Source organism: Aspergillus karnatakaensis (genome assembly GCF_047715665.1).
Source record: "Aspergillus karnatakaensis strain CBS 102800 unplaced genomic scaffold BJY04scaffold_6, whole genome shotgun sequence".
Taxonomy (NCBI): domain Eukaryota; kingdom Fungi; phylum Ascomycota; class Eurotiomycetes; order Eurotiales; family Aspergillaceae; genus Aspergillus; species Aspergillus karnatakaensis.
The window spans coordinates 621,854-638,581 of NW_027395718.1; the positions used below are offsets into that span (position 1 = coordinate 621,854).

The window sequence follows — 16,728 nt, forward strand, 5'->3', positions numbered from 1 at the left end:
GGCCGGTGCATCCCGGGCGGCCGGTGGTTTTCCTAACAACTATACTGCTCTACAAACTTTCGATTAGAACAACTCCATTAATTCTTAATTAAATAAAATAATTCAAACACGTTTAGAAGCGCGACATCCCGTTCTTTTATAACCACGTACTCCGCAATCTGAGCAAGTTGGTGGGGCGCGCCTAGATCTTTCCAAAGTTGGAGGAGCATTAGTGCTTGATCCCCCCCCTTCAACTTCAACTTCATTATTTCTTAACGAAATAAGTTCCTGGCCTTCCTTAAATGAAATGCCTTCTGTAGGAGTTATTAAGCGCTTAGAACGACTCTTTTTTATTATGAGATCTGCAACATATGAGCGGAGATTATTATTCTCCTGTGCCAACAGCCCAGCGTTGTAGATAGCTACTTTATAGCCCTTTACAAACTTATCCAGCGCCCGCTTTGATGGTGTTAAAAGACTCCTGGAGCTGTGCTTTAGAAGTTTCTTGACTGATAAAGCCTTTTGATATACCTGGCGGACTGTGTGAGGTGTACAGAGCTGTAAGGAAGGAATTAAAGCAAGATCTCTGCCTGGGGGGGGTGTAGGAGTCGATAGCCTTAACTGCAGTTTATCTAGTACTGTAGCAGGCGAAAATAGAAGAATCCTAGTTGCCCTAAATCTGCTTTGAATATTCTCCTTTGTGAAGACCTTCTTGTGAGCCTCTGGATAGGCCTTCAAGAAATCTAGCTTGTTAATAGTGTTGTATCCCAGCCGTCCCTTCTGCTTAATTAGGGATCCGTACGCCTTCTTCAACGGCCCAAAACAACCAACATCTAACGGCTGCAGGAGGTGAGATAAATAAGCAGGCATGCAGATAGCTATAATATTATTCTCCTTGCAGGCAGCGTTAAAAGCAGGCGTGAGGTGGCTGCCATGCCTATCTAGAACTAGGAGTACCTTCCCCCTCCTCCCTGGCCTCTATACAGCTGGGATAAAGCATTTTTAAAGCCAGCGAAGGCCTATCTCATCCGTGGTCTATCTATTAGCGCTGACTTCAACTCTCCAGGCTAGTGGAGCAGTGAATCCCTCAAACCAGCCCTCGATATAGCGCTTTTCTTTAAAGATAATAGTGGTTGGTACTGACCAGCCAGCGGAATTAATGCATTTAATAGTAGTAACCTATTCCTGATTCCCTGGTATAATAAGCCATGGCTTGCCTGGTATTTTAGCTCTTGATATAACTCTTGTCGATGCAATTAGGCCTATAGCGAAGCTAGTTTTATTAAAATTAAAGATATCTTTATCTAGGATGCCGTGCTTGTCTTTAATCTTCTCTAACTCTTCGAAAAATAGACTAATTATTTTAGGATCTTTACACATAGCTCTCTGACGACTGATCTTTCGAGCTATCTAGGTTTTAATATCAGGGCACCTCTTAGTAAAGCCTGTCACTTAGTTTCGTCCGATGGGTGCACAAGCCGGGTCATACTCCTTCAGGATAATATCTGCCATCTCACGAACGCGCGAGGGCCTGGGGGGTGCTCCACGAATGTCAAGCAATACTATCCATGCTATTAAGACATTTTCTTGAACCAGGGATAGCCTATGCTGGTGGTTGCGAAGTTCTGCCTGTAGTTAGAGACCACGGAGTCTTCCTGCAAGTGTATTCGGATGAATATTGTAATAACGCGCCGCGGGCGCAATTTTCGCATATTTTTTGTTTTTAATATCTTGAATCGCGCATTGAATCCTGCCTTCCTGCTCAATCAATTCTTGTTTCGATTTACGCCTGAATAGTGGCATGGTGGTTGTTGAAAGTTGAGGGTGGAATACGCGTTGGGGGTGGTGGAGAAAAACACCGGCCGCCCGGGATGCACCGGCCGCCCGGGAATTACGTTATCCCAAGGGCGTCATAATGCCTACAACTCGACAGCTCCTGCGGAAAACTATCACATACTCCGCTGCCAAGACCGAAGAGTTCAATATCCTACATCAAGTGACATACCATTCCGAGCAAACTAGATTCTTCGCTCAACTTTATGACAACCGCGAGTGGATGAAAGCCGCTGTTACCCACCATCTAGGCCTGAAGTCATCCGCAGAATGCCATGTGGCCGAGATAGAGAACTGGCTCCATGGCAGTTTCAATGTCTGTGTCCCCGTCACAATCGATAGTTGGCCGGGTAAGCGTGTTCTCATGCGGTTTCCGTTACCCTATCGCTTGGGCGAGAAGTTCAGGCCTGGGAACTGTGATGAGAAACTCCGATGTGAAGCAGGGGCCTATGCATGGCTTCAGAAGAACTGTCCAGAAGTTCCAATTCCTGGGTTATATGGCTTTGCTTTATCCACGGGCGAGACGGTACGTACGGGTTTTCCAAGATATTCTGGTTTCTGGGTCTTTTCACCTGACATAGTTCACTCGAGAAGATTTCATGTCGTTTTTCCCTCGCTGTTTCCAGCTCCTACGCCGCAAGATAATATCATGGCTGTATAATTCAGCTCTCTCGGATTACGTCCACCATCTGAACACCGATCCATCTTTTGTCGAGCATCTACCCAACAGCGGCTACCTTCTGATTGAGTTCATTGAAAAAACAGGTGGATCCAGGCTCTCTAATACATGGCTTAAGGGGCAACATGACCCAAAGTTAAGGGCGAATTTGTTCCGTGATCTCTCCCGAATACTCTTGAACATGACTCGGGTTCCTGTGCCGGAGATCGGTTCATTTATCATTGACAATGATGGATTCTTGCGGCTTGCGAATCGGCCTCTTTCAATGGTGCTCCAACAGTTAGAGAATGAGGAGATCCCTGCCGACATTCCCCGGGATTATACCTATTCAACTCTCGACTCCTATGTGGTTGATCTACTTGGAGTGCATGACAATCGCTTTCGGTTTCAACCTAATGCTATAAATCATCTCGGAGATTGTGCTTACCAACTATCTATGTTGACTACAATGAGGACGATTTTCCAGTCAATATTCAGTCGAACTTTTCGTCGCGGCCCGTTTGTCTTCGTCCTGACGGATCTCCATCAGAGTAACATCTTCGTCGACGCAGCGTGGCATATTACATGCCTAGTCGATCTCGAGTGGGCCTGTACCCAGCCAGTTGAGATGCTTGGGCCTCCTTACTGGCTTCTCAGTAAGGGCGTTGATCAAACGACTACAGCAGAATACGACCCGATTGGACGTGAGTTTATGGAAGTCCTATCGACACAAGAGCAGGAACAGGAACCCGACTCCGCTATAACCCCTTATCGAGCTGATGCATCAGGTCTCCGCCTCTCGGACTTCATGCATGCTCCTGGGAAAGAGGAGCGTTCTAGTACTCGCTCGCTCTCGCAAGCCCTTCGGGGCTGTTCACGATATTCAGCAAGAATATCAAACCCCTCTTCTGCAAAGACTATGACGAGGAGTTTCAGGTGGCAATGCCCTTTTTCTTTGAGAAGAATCTTGGGGCTATTGTAGCTCGTAAACTTGCAGACAGGGAGCAATATGATGGAGAGCTTGAGGAAGCTTTCAAGGGCGACGCAGGCTGAAACTGACTCATTTTTCTACACCCTGTTTCTTCCTAGAACTTTCCTAGCTCTTACCTTGCCCGATGAGCTTAACTTGGTTGCTGAAGATGGATTCCGGAAATCTACTCTGTCTCTGTATACCTCCTCAGCCTCGGTCTCGTAACAATGGCCCTTAGATGACGGGGATTTGTTCCGACTTTGCTAACTACAAGAGGTTATGATCCCCCCTACTTACAGTCAATGGAAACGTGATATCGACAGGTCGAACTAAAGAGAAAGCTCGACAGTCCGCAGCCAGAATAAGCCAGCTAGTCGCTAATAATTATTCCAAGCTCAAAGGGCGTCCCCTCCCAGACTCATCCGCCAACGTCCCAGCCAGACTCCGCATCTCCTCCCTCTTCCTCTCTTCCCAACAACACCCTGACTCACTCTCCGCAGACTCAACACAAGACTCCTCAAAATCAATAAACCTCACCCCGCCCTCAGTAACAAACATATTATCCCGATTAACATCCCCATGCACAATCCCCAGACCATGGAGCCGCCGCAGCGCGTCTTCACAACGCTTCAAGTCCGCAATCCCAGGCCGAGACCTAATAACCTCTTCAAAGAGGATTCCGATAACGCGCTGCGGCGTCTCCTCAAACACATACCCTAACAGCCTCGGCGCCACTGCTGCCTTGCCCTGTGTATGTGCCTGTGCCTGTGCCTGTGTCAGGGTATGATATGCCCTAACCTCCCGCGCAAACCAGCCAAGCTCGAATCCGAAGCGGGCTATTTTCAGAAAGCATCGCCTCTCGGTCTTGCTGCGCCGGACGCGGAAAACACGCGTTTTCACCGTCTGCAGGATCTCGAGATTGAAGATGTTGAGTAGCTCGTAGTCACCAAGCAAGTTCATGTCATGCATATGCATATGCCTATGCATATATTCTCTCAACGAGTGCGGCTCGAATAAGTCCGGTTCGCTATGCGGGATTCCATTCCCCTTCTCATCCTTGTACACGGTGAGGGTCTGCCACTGATCGTGCCAGTTCTCGAGGCTGGAAAGGGTACGTATTACATCGGGCCCGTATGTGCGTGATTCCTTGGAGATGATGTCTAGGTTCTTGGGCGTGACGTAAATGATTCTTTGGGTGTCTTTGGTGATGCGGCTTGTTCTGTAGAGGCAGTCTTTGAGACCGAGATCGAGGGAGAGTAGGGTGTCTTTGGTAGTCATTGGGAGTGGTTTACGGGGTCAGATGGTGTTGGTCGAAAGTTTGGATTGGTTAGGTTTCGATGGTTTCCGAAGTGCTTGCGTTCTGAGCGAGCTCTGGTCTTGTAAACAATACGGGCTAGTAGAGTCCCTTAGGTAACTTATGTATGGAGCAATACTCTGGTGGAGCGATGGATGTTCCCGTGGACTGGGGGGCTGTCGAAATTACTACCTAACCAATGGAGCTAAACCATAAAGAGAAATATAGATCCATAATCGGCGGGGGCTCGGGCTTCAGCAGGGAATCTCTCATATAACCAAAATCATCAAACACGGTATATGTCTATGCAGCGCTAGAGAAGACAATATGGACAAGATCCGTCAATCATATACAGTCAATCAAAACGACGTCATCGCTTAATAAACCTCAAGAACATAGCGCTCCTCATCCTTCAACTTCTCAATCTCCTTGCGAGTCTCCACCTTCTTGCCCGTGTTCTTCGCCTCAATGGCAATAGCCTCCTCGAGCACAGCCGTGACATCCGGCACAGGCCAGGTAGGACCGCACAGGTAGAACGCTCCCTCCTCGCGGATGTAAGCCTGGATGATCTCAGGGATGGTCTGGCGCATGCGGTCCTGGATGTAGATCTTCTGGGGTTGGTCACGGGAGAAAGCACGGCCGAGGAGGGTAATGACACCAGCCTCCTGGTAGGCCTCCCACTCCTCACCGTAGCAGTACTCCTCGCGCTGGTGGCGGGAGCCCATGTACAGCAGGACAGCACCGATTTCCTTGCCTTGGGCCTTCTCGAGAGCGCGGTGCTGCACGAAGGCGCGGAAGGGGGCGAGACCGGTACCGAGACCGGCCATGATGATGGGCTGGGTGGACTTGGGGGGCAGCTTCATGACGCTGGACTTGACGCTGACGGTAACAGGGGTGCCGACTGTGAGGCGGGAGAGGTAGCGGGTGGAGATACCGAAGCGGTCGCGGCCGCGGGGGTCGGTCCAGTTCACGACGACGATCATGAGGGCCACAGTAGTGGGAGTGACCTTTTGGCAAGAGGCGATGGAGTACTCGCGGCGCTTCATGGGGCTGACGATGCGGATGAGGTCGTGGAAGTCGGGGTGGGCAGAGGGGTACTCGAGGAGGATATCGGCGTAGGTAATGGTGTCGACTTCAGCGCGGCGCTTGAATTCGACAGCACCGTCGGGACCGCCGAGAGTAAGAAGGTCGGTCTTCTCCTTCTGGTCAGAGGCGAACTCGGCAAGAGCTTCGTAGAAGCGCTTGGGAGGACGGCCGAAGATGTCGACATTCTGCATCAAAGCCTGGTAGACGGTGCGGTTCTCCAGAACAGCAGCATTCTCGCGGCTAGGGACTTCGACGACATCATCAGCGTTGAGGCCGTAGAACTTGATGAAATCCAAGACCTCCGCGGGATCGTTCTCGCAGTGCACGCCAAGAGCTTCGCCGATATCGTACGTAAGACCGGAATCGCCAAGGTCGAACTCGATGTGGAAGATGTTACGGTCGTAGGTGGTTGGAGTAAGACGTCGGTTCTCCTTGACATGGACAGTGAAGCTCTTGGTGGTGAGATCAGGGCGGAGAGCACTCTCGGCGGCGTAGGCCTCCTTGAACGCAAGACCCTTGGCAACAGTCTGCCAGTCCTTGAGGAAAGTGGCAGGCTCGGTCTCCTCCTTGTCGAAGGGCACGAAGCTGTTGGGGGTCAGATCCTTGGGCAGAAGAGGCACATCAGCAGCCTCCTCAGGAGTCTTCCAGGCCTCAGGGATCTCAGGCTGGCGGAGGACCTTCTCGAGTTCCTTGCTGACCTTGTCTAGAGACTCGGTGTTTCCAGAAATAGCAGCAAGCTTCTTGACGCCAGACTCCTCGAGCGAGGGAAGAGCCACGCGCAGGAACGCAACCTGCAAGGCAAGGGGTTCGAGAGTAGCATCTTCGACAGCAGAGGTATCAAGAAGGTGGAGAGCAATACCACGCTCAGCAACAGCCTGCTTGAAACCGGCAGGCAGCTTCTTCTCCAGCTCATCATCCTTGACGCCGGGGACGTTCAAGATGAGCTTACCGTTGTTCTTGAGAGATCCGAGAATGTCAATCTCGCTTAGCAGCTTGACGTCTCCAACATAGGACGTATCAGCCGCAGTAACAGGGTAGGGAGCATCCAGAGTTTTGGAGCTCTTGCGGATGTCCACACGGACGACTCCACCTTGGATAACGTTATCAAACGCCTTGCTGGTGGTGACATTGCTGGCGGAATCAGCAGCCAATGCCTGGGAGAGCAGAGTGGCAGCGTCGTTGGAGGCGGAAGAATCAACATCCCAGAAGGTAAACTCTTGCACAGACGAAGGATCCAGAAGCTGAAGAGGCTCGGTGCTATCAGCCTGAACAATGGGCTTGTCGGACACAAGCTGGAATGAAGCAGCAATGCTGATCAGGTCCCAGCGCTGAGAGCGAGCGTACTTGATGTCCACGACGGAAGGAGCTTGCTCGCGGTCAGTGGCAAAGGTAAGCGCCGCAAGGACGTCCTCGTAGAGGGTGGAGCGGATGCCCTGCTCTTGCACAGCCTGTTCGCTGGCAACCTGTCCAAGAACTCCAACGGTCTTCACAGACTGGGGCAGAACCTTCAGGAATTCCTCCTCAATGAATGGGCGGTACACGCGAACGTTGACAACACCAACACGAACGCCGTCCTTAGCCAGCGAGCGAGCAACCTGGGCTGTGAGAGAGGCCTCAATGGTACCGAAGGCGACCAAGACGGAGGTAGGCTCGGCGTGGCCGTGGTACTCGAAAGCACCGTAATCAGTGCCGAGCTCTCCGTTCAAGGACTTGATCAGCTCGAGCAGCTTGCCCTCGTTATCGAGGTGGCGGCTACGCTGCTCATCCAATGTCTTGCGGACAGTCTCGTAGGCACGACCAAGACCAGCCTGGTCGAGGATATCGATGACACGGGTAGTGTCGCGTCCAACGCGAACACCGTCGTAAATGTGGATAGAGGGCAGGACAGAGGCGAGCAAAGTCGTCAAAAGAGCCATGTGTTGAATCTCGTGAACAGAGGCGCTGGAGACAAGTCCAAGTCCAAGCTCTTCAGCAAGAGAAAGCGCAGAAACGTAGTCGGAAACAAGTCCATCCTCTCCGGCATAGTCGACAGCAGCGACGTGAGCGGCAACGGGGCTAGCGACGGAGTAGAGGAGAGAAAGCTGCTCCAAAGCAGCACGCATGTACGGAAGAGTGGCGGATGAGGCAACAATGCCCTGGGGAATGTGGCGCTTCTTCAGATCAAAGTCTTGGGAGAAGAGGTATCCGAGAGCGATGTTCCCGGCACCCTGGCGAGTCTGCAGGGTCTGGACAGCAGGGGCACTGCCATTGGCATTGACTTCCTGCTTAGCAGCCCATTCGCGGAGAGCGACATCCAGATCGAAGGATTCCGGAGAGTAGGAGAAGATCTTGTCGCTGAGGGCGTAGGCGACCTGTTGAATTAGGGTCTGGGCGGTCACATAGGTAGGACCGCCGAGGGTCGAGAGGGCTGGTGAAGGGGAGCCCATGGTGACAATTTCCTGTCGAGACAGCAGAATCAAGAAACTGTTATCTCAAGCAACAGGAACAAAAGTCAAGGCTTTTAAAGAATGGAGAAGACGAAGGGGAAAAAAAAGAGAGGAGGAGGCGGAGGAATCTATACTTCCCAGCAAAAATGCCAGGGGATATGCCCGAAACGGCTTAGTGGCGATCACGCAATTTCTTATCGACAGAAATCTGGCGGCAAGCGGTGGCAGAATGGCTCCGCTGTCGGCCGAGCGCCAAATCGTCCCCGCATTTGTCAGCCCTTCTCCAATTTTGCCTCAGGCTGGAAATATCTGTTCTAGGCTTAGTGCGGTGATTCTGCACTTGCCTCATTCTGGCTTGGTCTCCGCAAGCTTCGGGACAACGTCATTGTTGCTCTGCAACTTCGATTCAACGTTCTGTATGGCATTTGCAGCTTAGGTACCTACCTTACACTTGACCAAACACTATCCATTCTGTCTAGCGTCGTCAACATGGCAAACGTCGCACTGCTCGGTAGCACCGGCATGGTGGTATGTCTCCCTTTGCGCATCGCCATCCCCCAGAGCCAGAAATATATAATCCCTCTCATCCCTACTCCAAACATCTACAGATGATACTAAACCTCATCCCAGGGAACCCATATCCTAACCACCCTCCTCTCCTCCCCCTCCGTCTCCCGCATCGACACCATATCCCGACGCACCCCGGCCCCCGCCTCAACCGCTCCCCAGGCCAAGCTCACCACATTCGTCTCAGACGACACCTCAAAGTGGGCGTCGCAGCTCTCCTCCCTCACCCCGCCACCCTCCCTCTTCATCTCCTCGTTCGCAACAACACGCGGCGCGGCCGGCGGCTTCGAAAACCAGTACAAGATCGAGCACGACCTGAACATCGAGCTCGCAAAGGCAGCCAAGGAAGCCGGGACAAAGGTCTATGTGCTTATTTCGTCGTCTGGGGCTAGTACGGCATCGAACTTTGCGTATCCGCGCATGAAGGGCGAGATTGAGGAGCATGTTAAGGAGTTGGGGTTTGAGAGGACGGTTATTTTGAGACCTGGGTTGATATCGGGGACGAGGGAGGAGAGTAGGCCCATGGAGGCGGCAGCGAGGTTTGTCGCGGGAGCGTTTGGGAAGCTTCATTCGGGGCTGAAGGATGGGTGGGCGCAGGATGCGGATGTTATTGGGAAGGCGGCTGTGAATGCGGGACTGAAGGCTTTGGATGGGGATGTCCCGGCGGGAAGTGAGAAGGTTTGGATTTTGCATGGGGCTGATATCCTCAAGTATGGGAAGGAGTGAGGGCCCATTCGAGCTGGTGTGTGTATCCTGCTCTCGTTTATCAGGTGGATAATTGCTTTGCTCAACCTTGGATGCAAATAATATAATATCTTTATGAACTACATACAGTAAACATCATGCAATCCTCAACCCCCTTCTCTATTTGTCCCGACTCCACTCTCAATCAAGCTACCAAATCTACTTCCTCTCCCTATTCTTCCTCCCACTCCCCCTCACACTGTGCCCCTCCTTATCAACATTCTTCTCCGGCTTCCCCTCCGCCGGATCCCTGGCCCCTCCCACCTCCTTATCCGCCCCACTAACGGTCAACGGATCCCTAGAATCCCCCTTCTGCTTCGTCTCCTGCTTGCTAGCCCCGATCTCGCTCTCCGGAGAGGTATTTGACGGATCGAATGCCGCGTCGCGGGTTGCGACTTCGTCCGTCGTGCCAGATTGTGAGTCCTCTGTGCGGTGTGGATCGAGCTTGTTGCGGTCGTGGAAGTGGTCCTCTTCGTCTTGGGGCTGGGCGAGAGCGCGCGGAGTGGTGGTGATGTGGCGCAGGATGGGGTTGGTCTTCTGAGTGCTTAAAAGGGGTTGGCGGAGGGGGCTGGTTAGGGGGGTAGCCCGCGTGAGCCTGGTGAGTTCTTTGAACATCTTGGATGGTTTATGAAGTTGGTCTATTGAGAGCACTGATTGTTGTGACGTTACTCGAAGTGCTGTATTGAGTGTGATGCTCGGATCTACTACTCTTGTCAGGCTTATCGTCCGGCTATTTGGCGAGGCAAGACTTACAAGGAGGGAATTCGAGTTTCAATTGAAGATTTGAAATGATAATCAAGGGAGATGAAGCAAGAGAAATGGAGGTTTAGGAGATCTCCGGGCAAGGCCAGGACTTTGTTCATCCGGTCATCTTGACGTCATAATGTTTGAGGATACAGTTATCTTCACGTGACTGATAAACAAAGCGAGCTGTGCATTGGGTTTATGCACGACCAATCTATTATGAACTGTCTAGAGTACTGCGGTAATATTTTAGTTCTACGATCTGTGTGCACTGCTGGGTGCCGCTGTTGACCCTGAATTCTCCTTGAGCAGACTACGATTTCACGAGCGGTCAAAGAAATGGAGGAAAATAAACAAACCACACTCGAACACTCGAACCAGACACGTTTCGCGAGGACAATGTCCAAAGGGGAATAACTGAATCAGACCGCGGATTCGCCTCGCGTCCTGAGCACTGCGCCGCACGGAGAACAAACGCCGCTTCATGTCCACATTCCGGAGGCTGGCGTAGAACTCGATGCCACGTCAATGGGGCTATACAGAGGAATGACTCTCAGTTGAGCCATGTGCGCCACACTGTAATCTCGATGCAGCGCCATACTGTCATCGGGCAATTTGCTTGAAAGAGGACCGAGCTCAGTAGACTTTGTCCATGCAGCGTTCCAAGCGAAGGAAAAGTCGCCAACGGAAACACCAAAAAGGCAGTTGAGGGATCGGACAGAATGATGATCTTACTGCAAGGATTAGATCAGGCTGCAACAGGATAATAGCAAGGCTGCGACTGAGTGAGGTCTGGAAGATCAGCTGCATCAAGACCCGCTCGGAGATCGACTAGGGCCCGAATGACTCAAGAATGGACATTGAGGTCTCAGAAGCACGAACGCGAACCTAAATTTGAAAGGACGCTGCAGCTGTCATTACAACTTGCATGTGCATGGATCCGCCTCCAAGTCACGTCTGCATGGTCGGTGGGTCAGAGCCACGAATGCGCTTGACAGGGTTCCCGTTTAGGTGCATGGGCCGATAGGCGTGGCAGCAAATACATTGGGCATGGCTGTCTGTTGGTGTTTGGCATGCATATCAGCCAGGACCAATCCAAACACATAGCAAGGTCACAGTGAGAAAGGCACTCCTACCTTAAAATTGCAAGAGTAGGATCCCCGTTCTCCATTTGCTACCTGGAAACAGAAGCGTATGCGCAATCCGCAGAAGGCACGCGTTGCCTTCAGATCACGGGATCAGAACAGCCCCGGCGCGTTGGTGCGCGCTTGTGGGTCTCATAGAATCCAATTTCAACGTCATCAAAAATCGGAATCTGATATATAGGGCACAGGCAATGAAGCCTTCACGATCAGACCCATCATTGCTTTTTCTCGGATCTCAAGATATAATGGAATGATTGATTGGCGTAGAATGGCTCTCAAGCTGTTCAGGCAGGTGTTGAAAGTATAATTGCCACTGTCAGGGATGGGCAAGACAGCTCCGACGTAAGACAATCCGAGGGAAGGACAAAGCTGTGGCAAAAGCAGGATGCATCGGCTTGCGAGCGGTGTGCAGTTGGTCGTCAACATGGCTGCTTCATTATGAGTCTAAAGGCCGGCTGAGCAGCCTCTGAGTTGGCAACCAACCTCCTACCATGGTTCCGAGCTCCAGCTGTTTACAGCACGGCCAGCCAAATAGGAGGCTCCGATGATCCTTTCATCACGCCAGGATGACAGTGACGATGACAATCCGCGGACCACCGTCACTCCAGAACGCCCGGTAGAGCGGGGACGAGGAGATTGCCCAACCGTTCGCCAATGAGGGTGAGAGTAGCCCCGAGTTAGCCTCTTGAGCTCATTTCCATGCGACAGAGGTCGACAGCCTGCCTCCCCGAAGCAGCCCATCAGCATAAGACGAGAATTGAAGACCATTGACCAGACGAAGCTCGCCACGTCAGAGTCTCCGAGCTCTAGTGCACTTGCATGGATTCGAAGTAGGTCTACCGTACCACAGTCCGTCTTGACAATGGCCGGAGCGCAGATGGAGCATCCTATCATCTTGTTCGACGGACGTATGAAAATGGACTGAACCCTGCACCTAAGCGGGGGTGGATGCGGGATTACTTGTCTGCAGCTGTAAGAGATCAGCTGAATGAAATCGGCTCTCCAGGGATACAGGGCCCATCATACCAATTCAAGGAATAGCGAACACCAAGGTCGATGACCAGGGGTGCAACGGACACCAATCGACAGATGCTAGTGACGCATCGTTTGCCACGAAGAGCAGAATTATGGGCAACGACACCCTAGCGGAAACACGCGGAGATGAGATAGCCATTGACACGAGCAAAAAAAAAAAATCGATACCTATTCATTTGGCTTGACTAACGGGTTCAGAGGCGATTGGAACCCAAGCACGAAATCAACTAAAATTTCAAAAAGGAGTGATCAGCCCAACAGATTCGGTTTGCATAACCCACTCTGGTCAGGGTACGACGAGATGGATACACGGTGCCAGGCTTCAGAAAGTTCTCAGCCAGATTATCTGTATCAAGACCAGCCTCAAGAACAAACCCATTCAAACTAATTGGCTGTGAGCGAAGATTCAGACAAACCAAGAGGGTTGAGGTACCTGAAAAACTTGGCTAGGGTAGCAAGCTGATCACACTCATGCCGAAAGTCAAAGACAACCTCTGGAATTGGTTTATTGTTTTTTCGAATATCCATATTCCTTTGCCGAACCCCGCTCCAAGAGAAATCATTCGCTTGACACCCTTGATTGGTGGACTGTTCTTTGGTTGTTGTCGTTCTCCTTCTAGTTCCGATTTGTTTTGGTTTTTTTGTTTCCAATTGAATGCAAGGTAAACTTCGGACAGGGGGGGGGGCAAAAGAAGGCTGCAATGTAAGACAGCTTGACAGCTGGCACCAAAGCATCAGCCTAATCATGCAGGAGCTTTGATCCACATAGTGTAAAAGATGCCCGGTTCTCGAAAAGCGGTTTCATGCGGGATGCATATGCATGGGCGAAACGGGACGATCAATGGAAATCCACGCCGGCAACTCCAAACCACCGTCCGAGATTGGGAATTATTGACTCGGGCTGAGGGATTTTCAGATGTCCATCTGGGCTAGCTCAGAAGAAATCATGATGCCACGACAGCAGGATGCATGCATTCGTGAAGCGTCCGCTGATTACGCTCAACCCGGAAAAGGGATGTTGTGGATTCCTTTTCGTGTCTCCACTGGGCTTTCAGGTGAAAATTCAACGGATGTGATGTGAATGTGATGAGAGCTTGCCGTAGACGATAAGCCGTCGCATGCTGAGGGGCCTCGATGTACGGTGAATGGTGGTAGAACGAAGAAGCCGTGGACCGTGACATAGGAGTCTCCTCACGAGACATAAATAGGGCCATCCGTTCCCAGAGATTGATGAGATGGATCATTAATCGTTTCAGACCACACTCCTCCACAAGCAACAACAAGCCATAACTGCTCGTCCGTTAATCCAAGTCGTTTCAACGTCAAACTTGCAATCCCTTCTTCAAGTCATTGTGCAAGCTTAGCCTATCAAGTTCCCTTCGGCGGTAGGAAGAACCAAGTCAGCCAATCAGGATCGAGCATAACTGTGAAACAACAAACTGTACCAGCAAGTATGTTTTAAAATCGTAACCCCAGATATAGCCACCGCTAACAGACGCGATAGAAATGTGCTTCTACAACCAGAAGAAGTTCGTCTGTGGAGACCATAGCTGGACCAAGTTCGTTCAACAGTGCAACTTCGAGTATCGCACTGGCGAGACGTGTGGTTTCAAACTGGTCAACGCAACTGAGTACGAAGCTACCATCTGTCGGATTTGCGAGAAGATCAACGCCAAGGAGCGCAAGAAGAAGCAAGAGGTTGAACGCGTGAGCCGGTGGAAACGGGATGGTGGCCATCTCAAGGCCTCCATTGCCAAGTCCGAGATGCTCATCCTCGATTACGACAGGCAAATCGAGGAGCTGCACGAACAGCGACAGAAGAAAGAAAACACCTTCTGAGGCTGGACTTTGTTGGCTGATCGGTTCGGTGGCTGAGCGGCTCGTTCTCCATCTTTTTTTTTTCGGATCTTAATACGGATGATTCCTCGCTGGCGTTTCGTTTCCTTGATTCCCTCATTTGAAATGGACATTCTCAATTGTATCCACTTGTCGATTTCCAATGGCGCTTCTGTTTGTTAGCTTAGTGTGTCTCATATCCATGTGCTACCTTGTGTTGAAGCTTGTCAGCCGTACGATCATATCGGGCTGGTTTTAGGCGAAACATCTCTCTAATGCTGGTTGGAGGAAAAGACCGGTTTTCCATCAATAATTCAGTCTGTCTAATCCAATGAATTCTTTTCATTCTGCGAATCCTGCCAGAGTTTGTGACATTTTGATGGAAAGTGGAACTCCCTAAGCGCCTGTCTTCCTGAAAGAGCGGCCGGACTCGACAAGGGTAGAGCCGCTAGCACTGGCGGTATGAATTGAGAGTGCGAGAGACGAACGTAGCTTGCTAAAGAGTGGTTGACATCGTAAAGCTGCCCAACAGGCCCGATGCGGGGGAAACTGTCTCATGGCATGTTCTGAGAGTTGAAAAGAGGAGGTGGTGGTGGTGGTGGTTGTTGTTGTCGTTGTCCGACCCCGCATGGGAAACATACATCCGGTCACATGATGTATCGGTTGAGTAAGCGCCTCGGCGTGAGGACTTGAGGTTGTCTGCATGTCACCAATTAGTGTGATGAGCAAAGGTTTTGGAGATATTACTTGCAGGCCTGAAGAAAGTCTAATGACGACAAGAAAGGTGGAGGTGCGTCCGGGTAGGGCAGAAAGTGACGGCCACTAAAGGGAGCTGCGCCTGCTTCAAGACCAAAAACTCACCAACACCCTTCAAACTGTTGGTATCTGCGACATACCCAGGGCCATGCTGAGGGTGCTTACTCGATATCATCAGCCAGAGCGCTGTTGGTCAGAGCTGAGAGTCTGGTTGAGGAGTAGGATCTCATAGGGACACAGTGGGCAGGTTGACGAGATATATAGGTCGTGGGCACCCAAGTTGATCCAGATTCCACAGCACCATGAGCTCCTCATAATCATACGTAACAGGGCACAAACTACGTGGACCATTGATCTGAAGCGGTTGAGGGATATTTAATCAATCAGTGAGAGGGATCAAGGGCAAGCATGCGAATCATATTGTTTGGCGCTCCATTCTCATGTCGCTGCTTGCCACGTCACCAGTGGGCAACGCTGGTTGTGCTTCAGATGCAGCTCCAGCAGACGACATATACAAGCTGAATGGTTTTGTGTTCAAGCAGGAGCTAAAAGGTCAAGGATATACGTGTCTTGAGGTTGTAGACAAAGTGGTGTTCGGAGATTTGTTTGGCTCAAAAGTTCAACGAATTAGCTGGCATTATCTAGGTCAAGCAAAAACGATGGTGGCCTTTTATTTTATATCACCAGCTTCAGGCTCGTCGTCGACCTTGGCTAGCCCATGCTCTTTCAGCAGAGCATTAATCTCATCTGCATTCCACAGATGGTGGTAGATCTTGCCTTCCTTTGTCTTGCCCACGGTTGCGAATTCGACTAGATTGATTCAGTTAGCAGATGACATCTCATATTACATCAGCCGACGGTTGCTTACTCTTTTCACTGCTCAACTTTGTTGAGTCCATGGTCTTGCTCAGCACCTTGACTGCCATAGCACATGCCTCCTTCAGATCGCAGTCCTCCTTATAGTCCTGCTTCAGAAGACTCTGGGCGCTCGCATTGTTTGCTCCAACACTGGTCGCCTTCCATCCGCCATAGTTACCGCTAGGGTTGCTCTGATATAGCTGGAACTCTCGGAGAGGGTCATAGCCGGCGTAGATGAACGAAACACCGAACGGACGAAGACCACCATGCTGGGTATAACCTTGCTTCAAATCGCAGAGTCTGCGGACGAGTTGTTCACACGGGATTTCTTCGCCGTAGGTGATAAGGTAGCGTTGAGCGGCTTGCCGGGCGTAGTTGATGAGAATGTTGGCATCGGCGGTCATACCGGCGACGGCACAGATCATGTTACTAGGATGTGTCAGCTGCCTCTCATTATCTCGCATGGCGTTCCTTTAAAGACCGCATACTCGTTCAATGTGTAGAGCTTTTCGGCAGATGTGTCTTGCTCGAGCAGCTTGCTCGTCACCTTCTTCTCCGCGGCGAGTACAATGCCATCCTTGGCGAGAATTCCCAGGGCGGTACCGGCGTGTGAGATAGCTTCGAGGGCGTACTCAACCTGGTAGAGACGGCCTTCCGGGGAGAAGATGGTTGTCTAGAGCAGCATCATTCGGTTAGCTGGAGCTGTCAGCGGGAAGCGGTCCGGAGTTATCGTACCCTTGAATCGTAACGTCGTGACATTTTTTATCGATTGCAAAAGCAGTGAGCTTAACTGATTT

General features: G+C 51.1%; 8 protein-coding genes across 8 annotated transcripts; 3 read left to right on the plus strand and 5 right to left on the minus strand.

Moving 5' to 3' along the window:
• Positions 1-1,894: 1,894 nt before the first annotated feature.
• On the plus strand, positions 1,895-3,523 carry BJY04DRAFT_214427 (uncharacterized protein; the record flags this gene model as incomplete). The annotated part of the gene is made up of 3 exons (XM_073715211.1): positions 1,895-2,338; positions 2,394-3,309; positions 3,387-3,523. 3 exons carry the CDS (start codon positions 1,895-1,897, stop codon positions 3,521-3,523), a joined length of 1,497 nt encoding a protein of 498 aa, XP_073575451.1.
• A 115-nt stretch (positions 3,524-3,638) lies between these two features.
• BJY04DRAFT_136764 (uncharacterized protein) lies at positions 3,639-4,923 on the minus strand. Its single transcript, XM_073708606.1, has one exon. The coding sequence runs from the start codon at positions 4,716-4,718 to the stop codon at positions 3,825-3,827; it is 894 nt and encodes a 297-aa protein (XP_073575452.1). The 5' UTR covers positions 4,719-4,923; the 3' UTR covers positions 3,639-3,824.
• A 56-nt stretch (positions 4,924-4,979) lies between these two features.
• On the minus strand, positions 4,980-8,330 carry BJY04DRAFT_231080 (sulfite reductase subunit alpha). Its single transcript, XM_073719434.1, has one exon. The coding sequence runs from the start codon at positions 8,244-8,246 to the stop codon at positions 5,112-5,114; it is 3,135 nt and encodes a 1,044-aa protein (XP_073575453.1). The 5' UTR covers positions 8,247-8,330; the 3' UTR covers positions 4,980-5,111.
• A 332-nt stretch (positions 8,331-8,662) lies between these two features.
• On the plus strand, positions 8,663-9,649 carry BJY04DRAFT_180133 (uncharacterized protein). Its single transcript, XM_073710011.1, has 2 exons — positions 8,663-8,774; positions 8,877-9,649. Exons 1-2 carry the CDS (start codon positions 8,736-8,738, stop codon positions 9,537-9,539), a joined length of 702 nt encoding a protein of 233 aa, XP_073575454.1. The 5' UTR covers positions 8,663-8,735; the 3' UTR covers positions 9,540-9,649.
• Positions 9,650-10,362, minus strand: BJY04DRAFT_180135 (uncharacterized protein). Its single transcript, XM_073710012.1, has one exon. The coding sequence runs from the start codon at positions 10,170-10,172 to the stop codon at positions 9,717-9,719; it is 456 nt and encodes a 151-aa protein (XP_073575455.1). The 5' UTR covers positions 10,173-10,362; the 3' UTR covers positions 9,650-9,716.
• A 2,162-nt stretch (positions 10,363-12,524) lies between these two features.
• BJY04DRAFT_136824 (uncharacterized protein) lies at positions 12,525-13,326 on the minus strand. The gene is made up of 2 exons (XM_073708608.1): positions 12,915-13,326; positions 12,525-12,865 (listed from the first exon to the last, which is right to left on the minus strand). Exons 1-2 carry the CDS (start codon positions 13,226-13,228, stop codon positions 12,709-12,711), a joined length of 471 nt encoding a protein of 156 aa, XP_073575456.1. The 5' UTR covers positions 13,229-13,326; the 3' UTR covers positions 12,525-12,708.
• A 504-nt stretch (positions 13,327-13,830) lies between these two features.
• Positions 13,831-14,517, plus strand: BJY04DRAFT_136778 (uncharacterized protein). Its single transcript, XM_073708607.1, has 2 exons — positions 13,831-13,932; positions 13,986-14,517. The coding sequence occupies exon 2, from the start codon at positions 13,988-13,990 to the stop codon at positions 14,318-14,320; it is 333 nt and encodes a 110-aa protein (XP_073575457.1). The 5' UTR covers positions 13,831-13,932; positions 13,986-13,987; the 3' UTR covers positions 14,321-14,517.
• Positions 14,518-15,743: 1,226 nt separating this feature from the next.
• pre9 (proteasome core particle subunit alpha 3) lies at positions 15,744-16,690 on the minus strand (the record flags this gene model as incomplete). Its single annotated transcript, XM_073713588.1, has 4 exons — positions 15,744-15,883; positions 15,942-16,360; positions 16,420-16,604; positions 16,667-16,690. 4 exons carry the CDS (start codon positions 16,688-16,690, stop codon positions 15,744-15,746), a joined length of 768 nt encoding a protein of 255 aa, XP_073575458.1.
• Between the last annotated feature and the right edge of the window lie 38 nt (positions 16,691-16,728).

Bases quoted from the DNA above. Each gene is read 5' to 3' on its own strand.
- BJY04DRAFT_136764 (XM_073708606.1), bottom strand. From the start codon at position 4,718: ATGACTACCAAAGACACCCTACTCTCCCTCGATCTCGGTCTCAAAGAC.
- BJY04DRAFT_180135 (XM_073710012.1), bottom strand. From the start codon at position 10,172: ATGTTCAAAGAACTCACCAGGCTCACGCGGGCTACCCCCCTAACCAGC.
- BJY04DRAFT_136778 (XM_073708607.1), top strand. From the start codon at position 13,988: ATGTGCTTCTACAACCAGAAGAAGTTCGTCTGTGGAGACCATAGCTGG.
- BJY04DRAFT_136824 (XM_073708608.1), bottom strand. From the start codon at position 13,228: ATGATTAGGCTGATGCTTTGGTGCCAGCTGTCAAGCTGTCTTACATTG. The intron at 12,866-12,914 runs GTACCTCAACCC...ACAGCCAATTAG, and splicing joins ACCCTAGCCAAGTTTTTCAG to TTTGAATGGGTTTGTTCTTG.
- BJY04DRAFT_180133 (XM_073710011.1), top strand. From the start codon at position 8,736: ATGGCAAACGTCGCACTGCTCGGTAGCACCGGCATGGTG. The intron at 8,775-8,876 runs GTATGTCTCCCT...ACCTCATCCCAG, and splicing joins TCGGTAGCACCGGCATGGTG to GGAACCCATATCCTAACCAC.
- BJY04DRAFT_231080 (XM_073719434.1), bottom strand. From the start codon at position 8,246: ATGGGCTCCCCTTCACCAGCCCTCTCGACCCTCGGCGGTCCTACCTAT.